Below are 11796 nucleotides of genomic sequence, written 5' to 3' on the forward strand. Positions count from 1 at the left end.
GTGAACTCATTTTATCCACCATTGTTACAATGGCTTTAGAGATTTTAATAAGTCTAGTTTCGAGTTACATTAATGTGCAGCTTCGCATTTGGGTGGTTGTTGGATTGGGATCATCATGAATGCACACATGTAGCAGTAATGGTAATCCTATACTTTCTGCAGTACTTTGATTTTGAAGTTTGTGTTGTTATTGTGATGTCAATTTTTCTTTTATTCTATAATTTTTCTACTATTTCAGTTTGAAGTGCTATAATTATCAACGAATCTTCCAAAACTGAAAAAAATTGTATTATTTAGTATTACTGTAGATCTGTGAAAGATCACAGGGATGCTTTATGTGGGTTTTAACTTGAGGCACTGTATATTTTAACCCTCTCACATAAACGGAGTTTGCAAGCCATTTTGCAACTTAATGACTGGAAATTATTGTGTTCTGCTAGTGCATCATTTTAACCGACTGACAACTGGCTTATAGAAAAAGATAAGCGGAGTCTACATGGTAATGATGGTAAGCACATTTGGGTTGTGTATAGGGACAGATGACATATTTCCACAAGATAGTGGAAGATGAACCGCTTCCCCCTAGTCTTTGCTTAAAATATTAGGCATACAGAAATATAGCTATAGCTATTTTTGAAAAACAGGCAGTATTAACCCCAGGGGAAACATTTATATATTTTTTTTTCATTCCAACATGAAAATAAAAAATACAGGTGGGGCTAACGGGTTCTCATGGAGTGATACACATTAACCATAACAAGGGCCTTGCTAATTGGTCACCAGCCGGCTTGACTGTCAGAGCCGGGACCCAAGCACTTCATCCTCACTAAAAGCGAATGATACTGAAAGCAGAGGGGAAAGTCTCCAATTCATTGGCAAAAAGACAAGAGAAATAATTCAAAAAGCACACTTTTCTCCAGGAAAAATCTGACGGCAATCCTCGTCGACAAGTGGCGTCCCAGCCGGTGTCCCCACTTTGCGTGTGGACCACTAATTAGCGCGAGATCGCTCTACCAACGCAAAACATCGGGGGATATAACTGTTAGGTATTGTATTGGCGTCGTGCGATGTTTATATCACTAGACGGATAAAGAAAGATGTTTATTTTTTGTCAATTCATAGGTGATAAAAACTAGAATAATTATTGACTAGAACGTGAAAACAGTTCGCAGATCTCTCGAAACAGAGTGCCCCCCCACACCCGTCCAAAATGGTACGACTCAGTGGTTTGGGCTTCGCCGTGGGTGAAGAAGTTACAACACGCGATGGCGAGGGGGAGAGACTGGTGTCCTCCCGACTTCTGTCATGTTTTTAAACGGATGGGGGCTTGTGCTTTGAGAAGACCTGCGACTGAACTGTGCACTCCTTCGCCTCCTATGATATGATGGTGAGTAACTAGACTGCCTCGCAGCTAGCTAGATGAGTGGCCAGAGTTAGTGATGCACTTGTTGAATTAGTTTACCATGCCCTCCATCCAAACGCACACTTTTCCCTTAGGAAAGTGTTTAACGTAACCACGACTGGGGAGTAAAAAGCACTTTAAAAAAAAAAAAAAAAAACTCTTTTTAAAGTTTCCCTTGCTTTGATTCTCTCACTTATAAATATGTGTAATTAACTTGCTACACGGGAACTGACAACTAGCGGCATGTTATGTTGCTTTAAATAGTATCAAGGTTGTGAGCGACGGCTTGGTGGTTTAGAGATAAAATAGGCACAGCGGAAAAACTGGAAGTTTGAATGCACCTGGATTATCTCTCGCGGGCTGTGGTTCCTCTGTACTCCAGTGCGTGAGAAGTCTGTTTTTATTCCAGCGTTACGGAAACCATTGAACCCTGATTTTTTTGAATGTGCCAATCGGGGGCTCTGAGTCGACCCTGAGAAATGCACTGCCTCCCCCAGAACTGAAAAAGCTGGCTCCCCCCTATTGTTTTCAAGTGGGGGTGAGTGTAAGTGGTATTGCCCTGTGTGTCCAGAAACCCCCCCCTCTCTCTCCGTCTTATTCCTTTATGGCCTCAGCGGGCAGTGAGGATCCCCTTGCACGTCAGATGTTTTGCATAGTGCAGAGGGGATGTTGTTTTTTCAACCAGCCAGCAGCGTGCTCGGAGGCAGGGATTATAACAGTCTTGCGGGGGAATTATGGCATGCAGATGGCCGCTCTCATGTGATGCCAGGTTTCGCCCTGGTCAGCATCAAGGGGGATGTCTGAAGACGTCAGCCGGCGCCGTTTGGGTTGATGGTAGACTGGTTTTGCAGGTGGGATACAGTCAAGACCTGTGTAGTTTATATACCCGATTGTACTCTGGATTTGTGGCTGAGTTAGGTTGGTATGGTTTCACCTCGTACATTAGTAACTCACTGCTTTTTGTGCTTTTCACCAGCTGTTTGTATTTGATATGCCAGGCACAGTTAGATGGGATGTGACAGCACTGATAACTTCTACTGCTTATTCTTTTCATAAACAGGTTTGCTCTGTGTTTATTGATACATTTAATCGTTGTTTTGAATCAATTCCATTTGATAATGTAGAATTAAGGTTGTTGTTTTTTTTGTTTTGTTTTTTTAAACATTTGAAAATTCTTGTATTTGTTGTTTATGGTATTTTTTTTTCCAACTGAGCTCTTAAGTAAATTTACATTGCATTTAAGTTAACTATGGAAAAAGTCACCAACATAAACAAGCCAAATGCTACGAGAGGGGAAAAATTATTGGCCAAACATTGCATTGCAAGTAAAGTTCAGATGCACATGCAGAAACAAGCAAAAAAAAAAAAAAAAACACCCACAAGAGCAAGACCACTCCAGTTCCCGTACAAACCTGTTTTTGTTCTCCTTGAAAATCTGTTTCTATTTTTCCATCTTAATGCGTGAATTGCTCGAATATTGCTCAAAAATGTCTGCAGTCACTTAACATCAATATCTCAGTATTGAAAAAAAATAAAATATAGTGTATTACTATTTGATTATCATCACAAATTCGGTGATATTTCTTCAGTTAGTAATGTTATGATAACTGATTTAACAATGAACCTGTGTCTACTATAGTCTATTATATAAATGCAGCAGCATTTGTAATATTTTAACAGTATAGCTCATATTATAGTATTAGCCATCCAGTTTATGGAGCTACACCTCTCATTATGGGCATAAATAATATTGACAAAGAACTCCAAGTCTCAAAAGTAGATCATAATTTTAAAAAATGATGTAAGAATTATTTATACATTATTAGAAAATAGTAGGATCTGTTGCGTTTTTAAACCCTTTACTACAGTGTCAGAGTAAATGTACAGTATAGTTTGACTCTGTCACAAACAAGTTAGATGTTCAAGCTACTGGAATTTCAGGTTTTTTATTATGTCTGTTTGCACTGACACTTTGATGTGAGCGAGACTGTGTCTGAACATGTCCATAAAATCAAATTGGGTAAGACTAATGTTTTGTCCTCTGAGCCAAGAACGTTCACTTTTGTAGTTCCCACAATGTTTTGTATACTGGCAAAATGTTTATGATGTTTTATTTACTTGTGACTTATCTCAGCAGCATCTGGTGGTTATGTAAACATCTTTTTCCACAATAAGAATACCAATCTCCTCAAGAGTTAGGCGTAAAAAGACACAGCAGTTTTTCCAAAGATCTCTTACCATGCTTTGTTTTCTAAAGTAAAAGATGTTTTCTACTCTTTACCCAGAGGAGATTGGGACAAGAGCGGGCTACTTCAGTTACAAATCTTTTTTTTTTTTTTTTTTTTTTACTGGTTATCGTCCAGAGCAGGATTTAAGGGATTTACAGTCGGCGCGCAGGAATAATTAACCTGATTAATTGATTCTGAGACGTTAATCAGATGAGCCTCGTACCAGTTGGGGCTTTGGGTCACCATAGCAGGGCAAGTTTCAGGTGAGCCTTGGTTGCAAGTAGACGGTCCCGCTCCACCTTGGCCATTTGTTTTAGTATGTTTATCGGAATCTGCAACAATGCAATTACTGCTTTTAATTTTGTGATGCTGTAGGTAATGTTAGAGTAGAAAAGGCATGCACAAGGATTATCTGATTGATTGTTCCCAGTTCATGACTATTATTAGGATTACAGTATGATAAGCTCATTTAATTTGCCCAACTATTTCCCTGTTTTTCATTTATACACTGTTTTTAGTATTTGCTAATTATTTGGGTAAAGATGCTTTTTAAGGTAGAAAAACGTATGTCACGTATTTGAGTCATATATTTGATTGATGTTTTGGATGATCCCTCTGGCAGATAATTGTTGCGGTAAAACATTTGGCCTCTAACCCCTCAGAAGGAGCCATACATGTTGAGTTAATCTTGCTTTTGGGCTAATGGGAGACATCCACGTGCTTATGTCTGAGTATGGGATTGTTTTTGATGTGACTGATTGACAGTATGCTAATGCAATACCAATGCAGAAGGTTACATGCTGCACAGCGGACCTTTTTAATTGATGTGTTCGAATTTGTTGAATTTCTCTCAGTTTGGTATCGGATCTTACACACGAGTTGATAATCTGTTTTTAAATTCCATTCTCCTGTCTTCATCATTCACACCGAACTGTTGTTGGATCATGTTTTTTAATTACTTTGCTTATCTCACTCTGATGTCATCCATCTTTTTTAGATACAATATGGACAAGCTGCCCTGGAAGAGATAAAAAGTGAAGGATAGAGAAAGCAAGACAGATTGAAGCAGTTTAACAGAGAGGGTACTTATCGCAGACGTACAGAAGACATTATGTCCACCTCAGTAAAGCAGGAGAGAACCATTTGTGTTCTCCTCCCCAACAAAGACCAGCTTGACATCACTGTCAGGGTGAGTGTTTAATCTGCCTCTAGCTGTCCTCTTGACTATCACCAAGAGGTGTTAACAGATGGCCAAAGTTCTGTTTATCACCACAGTGTTTTGGCTCCACAACATAGTTTTTGCACATTGTGAATGAATATTCAATATAGATTTTTTTTTTTTTTTCTTTTTTCTTTTCACCTGCTCCAGCCAAAGTCCACAGGGCAGGATGTTTTTAATCGTGTGACAGAGCTTCTTGGACTCAAAGAGCTGCACTTCTTTGGTCTCACAGTGGTGAGGGGTAAGTTCACTCTTCATTGACCCCTCGGACTTTGAACCTGAGAGGACTGTTCACACTAGAGTACGCAGCACCGTTGTCGGAAGACTGAAAATTGTGATCTTATGATGGGAAGTTTTGTTGATCTAGTTCATGCACATACCACATTTCAGCAGTTAGTCAGATTGCAAACAAGAGCATCGTGTTTGGATTATGACAACGATTTACAGCAGGGCTTTGTTGTGCCACTCATTCAGTGTCTTGTTTGTGTAATATTGTGGGGGGAAAAAGTTTCTGCCAAAAGGCTATTTCACTTAAACCAAAAAAATTTAATTCTGCCCTCCCAGTCTGCATAGTTGAATGGTGTAATCCACTTACTTTGTTTCATTGTGTTCCTGTTCTCTTTCACTTTACAAATACATTGAAATGCCTTGGTAATCTTGCGCTGCTCACCACTTGAACAAGCAGCCTTTTGTTTTTGTGGTGTTGGTTCAGCGATCACTTAGGCCTGGATTCCTGCAATATTAACTTCATTAAGCCTGGAATGCACCCTTGCATTCCTCTTCTTCACTGAGGGAGGGAAGGATTGATGATGGGAAGAGGTGGGTGGGAGTGTAGGGAAAAGAGATCGGGGGACTCGTCATGATGCAGGCTGCCTTTCGCAACTCTTACTCAGAGGCCTCAATGAAGGATGAGACGTGAAGGGGTTGGAATGAGTCAGAACGCGAAAGACACAGGCTGAAAGGAGAGATGGATGGTTAAAGGAAGGAGGTGTGGAACAGCTCGTGATAATTTGGCTGCACAACGTTCGGGGGAAAAAAGGAGATACGGTGAATCCAATAGAAAATGCCCATGTCGTGACTCATAGGACCTGCTGAGAATGATACAACATCTTCATTCTGAGCACAGTTTGCAAAAACAGCTTTTTAGCCCCTCTACAGAAATATAATTCAAATAAGTTTTTTAAATAAACAACATTAACATTGGTTATACTGTGGACATTGCGGGATAGACAATGGTAAAAGATCAAGATTAGAGCTATGCTGGGTTGCATTAACATTAGCTTTGTTGTCACTAGCATCCTAGTAGCCTCGATCACAAACAGAATAAGGGCTTTTTTCTTGTACCCTGATGAACCACATTGTTGGGCAAATTTTACGCTTGGTTTCATTATTGTTTTGTTTGTTTGCTAACTGTCTGCCTTTTTTCCTGATTGTTTTTCTCTATTCCAGACAATGAGCACATATTTTTAGATATGGGGGAGAAACTGACTAAGTACCTTCCTAAGGAATGGAGGCAAGATTCAGGAAAGGTAAGACTGCCTGTTGCAAAGGGTAGCAAATTATGATCATGTAAATCAGAAGGAATTTGTTGTAACCGGCTCTCCAAACTATTATGCATGTCAGTTAATTGGGAGGCACAGTTCAGTGGCCTATATGCCACGACTTTCGATTTAGCATGACAAAAAGATGCTAAAACACAGAGGCCTACTGTGACACATCTCTTTTTACATACAGGCATTACAGAAGAGACCTTTGCCTCTGGTACTCTGCCTCAAAGTGCAATACTACGTAGAGAACGGTAGACTCATTTGGTATGTCCCTCTATATATGTTCCATATACATCTTCCTCACCACTGGACATGCTCTCTTTTTATTTTAATTGCTTTTTTTTTTTGTTTTTTTCCTCCATCCATCATTGTCCTCCTTTCTGACATCTTTTTGTGCCCCGTCCTCCTTGTGTGTGTGTGTGTGTGTGTGTGTGTGTGTGTGTGTGTGTGTGTGTGTGTGTGTGTTTGTGGTACCAGTGAACGAAAGGCACGACATCTATACTACACTGATTTGCGTGAGCGTGTGCTTCGCTCTGAATGTCGTCAGCAAGAGGAGGTGTACTTCCAGCTGGCAAGTTACGCCTTGCAGGCTGACCTCGGTGACCACCCGCCGCCCAGGGAGTATGCAGAGATCACCCCTTACTTTGAGCCCAAGGATTACTTTCCCCCTTGGGTAGGTGTTACCATTTGGCAGCAGAATTTAAAAACACTTTGAATCTAATGTGATGATCAGTTTAAACTTTAATAAATTTTAATATTTTATATTTTGAGGTAATGTAGTGATCTCTGCCTAATACAGTACTTGTCCGTCGCTTCTTCCTTTTGTAGATTGTAGCTAAGCGTGGAGTGAACTACCTCCTCTGTCATGGGCCCAAAGTGCATCAGGAGCTGTGGGGCATGTCTACCCGTGATGCCATCCTGCTCTTCATCAGGGAGTCATGTCGACTGGAGGATGTACCTGTCACGTTTTACAGACTGCAGAAGGTCATGAGTCAAATAGCTAATTCGGTGTTGTCAAATTAAACCAGTTGTTTGATTTGAGTTTTTGCAGCACACACTATACTGCAGGGTGTGTTTATTTTCATAATTTATTTATATCATTAAAATAAGAAATTATGATTATTTAGGTTGGTGGTTAATGGAATTTGTTTTCAGCTCATTTTTATTCTATGACTATTCCAGACATATCTCTTCCCTTTACGGTTAGTTTGGCTTCATTTGAGCTGTGCTGGACAAATAACTATGGGGCAGTTATGTAACCCCTTCATGTCATCCAGTTTATTATTCTCCCCATTTCAAACTCACTCATCCAATGAGTGATATTTTGAAGGTTGGTCCATCCATTGCGTAATGTGTTATCAGTTTAAATTGACTGTGAGCAGCAGCTCAGTGTGTATCTCACTGAACGAGGAGAGAGGCTTAACTGTGAAATAGCAATCTTATCTGAGCCGCTCAGATGCCTCTCTGACATCTCATCATTCATTTGTCCAGGACAAAAAGGAGGAGAGAGGAACAGCATTGCTTGGTCTGACCCTGCGAGGAATGCAGGTTTATCAGGTGCGTGCATGTGTGAGTGTGTTCTTAATGCGTAGTAGGTACGTCAACACATACGTACACGAGTGAATCTGCATTTGCTCACAGATTCAGTCTTTGTATCTGTAGTCCATAAAACCTCTGACTGGACGTGTGAGGAATGTGTGGGATTGCCACCAAGAGCAGTGCATAAGGAGATAGGAGCCGTCTGCCATGCCAGTGAGTTGTTTGATCTGTCCATCAGGGGCCATCTGGGGGATTAGGGCTTCAGGCCTGGCTGATTAAAGAGCCAACAGACCGTGAGATACCTCGAGAAGCCCCTAACCTCTTCCCCAAGACCAGATGGATGCTGTGAACAAAAAGACAGTCGTTTATTGATCACTAAATTTAAAATACATCCAGAAACCCGTTTTGCTTTTTCAAACACAAAAGCTCAAAAGCATTTGAGCTATCTTTTAATTGTGTGTTTTTGTATTCCATAGGAGGTGAACAACATGCGACAGCTGCTGTATGACTTCCCCTGGTCAAACGTGGGACGTCTCACCTTCCTGGTATGTGCACTGCTCATCTTCGTTCACCGCTAGGATCAGGTAGAGTCTTTGTAATTATTTAATGGGCATTAGCTTTGTACAAAATGTATAATATGTTGTCCCATTCAGGGTAAGAAATTCGAGATCCAGCCAGATGGCTTGCCATCAGCTAGGAAGCTGATTTACTACACTGGGTCATCGTTCCGCTCTCGCCACCTCCTCCTGCACCTGAGCAGCAGCCATCGCCTCTACCTCAGCCTCCAGCCTGCCCTCAAACACTTACGCCAGCTGGAGGAGAGTGAAGGTAGGGGAGGGAAGATTGAATACAAGGACAAGATTAGTATCAATGATAAATACAGTTTGGCTGGGGGCCACTTGTACCCAGCAGAACACTCCAGTAGCAACTGTAAATTAAATGCAAGACTAAAGAAAAGTCAGTTTTGTTTTTTTTAGGTTTTTTTGCACAAAAAAATTAAAAGGGTTCCTGTTCAGTAATCACATTTAAATTAAAGTAGGTTAAATATATAATATTTAGTATTTCTGTTCTATATTTGGAAAAAACAACATATTGATCTCGAGTTGTCTATTCTTCCCTTTTAGAGAAAAAGCGTTACAGAGAGTCGTACATCAGTGATGACCTCGACCTGGACCCCCCAGGCAGTGAGAGCAGCCCTGGTCTGTCTCGACGCTCGACCTGCAGCTCTGGAATCGAAGCCGACGCCCGCCAACACAGCATCTCCACAGAGATGGCCTCCATGGAGGAGGAAGGTCAACGGCAAGGAGAGAAGTGTTTCAGCTCAGCAGCCAGCCATGGCAGCTCCTGTACCTCTGGGTTTGACGCAGGCAGTAAGGCTCAAATAGAAGACGAGGGGTGGCAAGAAGAAGGTGAGAGGAATTTTATCCATCTCTCTCCATACTTTTTGGAGTAAACTGATGCTTGATTTGTTGAATTAAATAGTTGGTATGAAAGCAGCTGTGAGACATGCTGATCTTGTATTTACCTTTTGCAATTTTCTTTTTGGGAGTGGCGGTAAACAATGTTGCTGTTCTCATCACCTGCCCTCACCCTTAACTAAGGTGCAGTTGGCAGTATGTCTCAGAGATACATGATGGTAAAAGAAACCACAAGACTGGAATAGGGATGTTGACAATTAATATATGAATATATTAATATATGGTATGTATACAAAGTAATAACCTTCAATAAGGAATGTTGGCTTAGTATTTGTGCATCCGTTTGATCTGTGCAGGTGTTAAAAGCAGTTCCATACATTTGGGATACCTGCTGTGTTTCACATAGTGCTTCATCAGATTATGCGTTATGCTAAACATGTATCTGTGTTCTTCTAGTAGCCAGTACCTCGAGATCTAGTACATGCTGTGTGCAATTTTTTTTTTTTTTTTCTTTTTGTCTATCGTGCTCTTAAATGCATATATGGCCCTGGCAGATTTTTTTTTTTCTATTATTATTATTATTTTTAATCATCAGATTTCTAAAACTTTTCTTCAGAGATCAAGACCAATGTTGGAACTCCAAAGGAGGTTCTTGTGAATGATCCTGAAGAGATGCTCCAGTTGGCTGATCTTGTTGAAGGGGTGTCAGTGGATTCTGCAGAAGTCTCCTTAGAAACTCATTCACCAGGTATTAATCAACTGATTTTGACATAGGGGATATTATGTAAACGATACTTTATTTGTTTTCATCACACCAGTGAAAATAAAATGAGTTGTATTCTCAAATTCTGTTTGCTCTCCTCTTTGACAAAATTGACCAATAAAATCTTGTGGGCTCTACAGAAAAAGTGTCTACCCCAGACAGTGATGGAGATCTTTGGAAATTACGCAACAAAGATATGTTAAAAAAGGTTGGTCATACTGTATATTTTCTTTCTTCTTAACTTCCTTTGGATTACGTTGTATTTTCTCACCATTTTCTCTTTACCTCCTGTCCCTATTCCAGATGCTGAAATCTGGGGCACATGTATGCGTGGATCGGCACAGCCACAGTCTAGATGATGTCCGTCTCTTCCCAGCTCCGACACCCCTGGGGACGACACTGCTGCCTGATTCCTCCCACAGCTATACCTTTGGGCTCCCAGATTGCTCAAAAAACCCAAAGAACCCTGTTGATCACAGTTATTACCCCCTTTTGCACTGCCAAGCCAAACCTTCATTCTATGGCCGCAGGTCTACCAACAGCCTCTCCTTGGACATGTTAGGTGATGAACAGTTCCTGGAATTCATACTTTGAATACATCAAGTGCTGATATCCACAAATACGCCTATTCTCTGCCTTCATTAACGGCACAACTTAACTCATAGGTTGCCAATACATGAATGTCTGTTTTCTCTACGTGGTGGTGATGACCACGAGGGATGTGTGTGCTTTAAATTGCAGATAGACATTACTGAAAATGACGGGACCCCTGGTTCCTCTCAAAAAAGCTGTGGATTAGATATCAGATCTAATTCAGCAACATTTCAATCAGTAAAAAGAACATATTTATTAATGTTGTATATTTTGTACACACTACTTGCACTATTTTATTACATTTCATCTTCTTTGAGCAAAAACATTTCTAATCACTTTTACTGTCTTTTGTAAAGTTTATGCTGTTACAAACTTCTCTGAAATGTCTTAGTAGATTAATATTGAGTGCATAAAATTTGACAGTAACGGATGTTTTGTAACTTTAAGGCAATGCAGCCATGTGCTGCATTTGACATAAGATGAGATGGGACTTACCTTCCTTGTTGTCTTTTTTTTTTTTTTTTTTTTTAAATGTAAACACTTAAATTTCCTTGTTTTATCTCCAGAGGCCATGGTGCTGATATTTGTGCTCCTATATTCCTTTTGTCCTTTTTTTTTTTTTTTAAATCATATTTTATAATGTACTCTATTTTTGTATAGTGTGCTCTGTCATGCATTTCCTACTAGTATGCCACGGCAATGTAGCTGCCAATGTGGAAAATTGAACCTCTTTAAAGCTGGTAATGCATTCGTCCAAAGCTTCTCCATTTTATACTCTTCTCCTGCTTTCGTAATTACAAGAGACAAGTATTATTCGCAAAGCACTATTTCTGTAACCATTAAGTATGTAATGAATCTGCAGTATTTTTGTATTATGTGACCCCCCCAAACAAAGAGCCTTTCTGTTTTTTGGTTGTTTTTTTTTGTTTTTTTTCTGACATTTTCACTGTTTTGTAAATGATAATTGAATGTGTTTACATGCACACTAGTATCCTGGTTATGATCAGGTTTTTGGAGTATCCTGGTTATGTTTTGTGCATGTAAACAGCTTGTCCCGGTTTCAGAAACCTGGATAAGATCTTATCC

At 40.1% G+C, this 11796-nt stretch overlaps 1 protein-coding gene across 4 annotated transcripts; it reads left to right on the forward strand.

Moving 5' to 3' along the window:
• The first annotated feature begins 912 nt into the window (after nucleotides 1-912).
• On the forward strand, nucleotides 913-11210 carry zgc:172136 (uncharacterized protein LOC566376 homolog). 4 transcript variants are annotated; one of them, XM_040140177.1, is made up of 15 exons: nucleotides 913-1046; nucleotides 1166-1387; nucleotides 4628-4819; nucleotides 5000-5090; nucleotides 6299-6378; nucleotides 6584-6660; nucleotides 6874-7069; nucleotides 7225-7380; nucleotides 7888-7953; nucleotides 8412-8480; nucleotides 8589-8763; nucleotides 9060-9344; nucleotides 9970-10101; nucleotides 10257-10324; nucleotides 10420-11210. In XM_040140177.1, the coding sequence occupies exons 3-15, from the start codon at nucleotides 4742-4744 to the stop codon at nucleotides 10708-10710; spliced, it is 1764 nt and encodes a 587-aa protein (XP_039996111.1). In that variant the 5' UTR covers nucleotides 913-1046; nucleotides 1166-1387; nucleotides 4628-4741; the 3' UTR covers nucleotides 10711-11210. The 4 variants fall into 4 exon arrangements, with proteins under 4 accessions (XP_039996111.1, XP_039996112.1, XP_039996116.1 ...); XM_040140178.1 differs by lacking the exon at nucleotides 913-1046 and having other exon boundaries at nucleotides 1137-1387; XM_040140182.1 differs by lacking the exons at nucleotides 913-1046; nucleotides 1166-1387 and adding an exon at nucleotides 2137-2253.
• Nucleotides 11211-11796: the final 586 nt, after the last annotated feature.

Source organism: Xiphias gladius, chromosome 11 (genome assembly GCF_016859285.1).
Source record: "Xiphias gladius isolate SHS-SW01 ecotype Sanya breed wild chromosome 11, ASM1685928v1, whole genome shotgun sequence".
In the NCBI taxonomy this organism is placed as follows: Eukaryota; Metazoa; Chordata; class Actinopteri; order Istiophoriformes; family Xiphiidae; genus Xiphias; species Xiphias gladius.

Excerpts from the sequence above, each read along its gene's own strand:
- zgc:172136 (XM_040140177.1), top strand. The coding sequence starts at position 4,742 with ATGTCCACCTCAGTAAAGCAGGAGAGAACCATTTGTGTTCTCCTCCCC. Across the intron at positions 4,820-4,999 it reads AGCTTGACATCACTGTCAGG|CCAAAGTCCACAGGGCAGGA; the intron begins GTGAGTGTTTAA and ends CACCTGCTCCAG. Across the intron at positions 7,381-7,887 it reads CGTTTTACAGACTGCAGAAG|GACAAAAAGGAGGAGAGAGG; the intron begins GTCATGAGTCAA and ends TCATTTGTCCAG.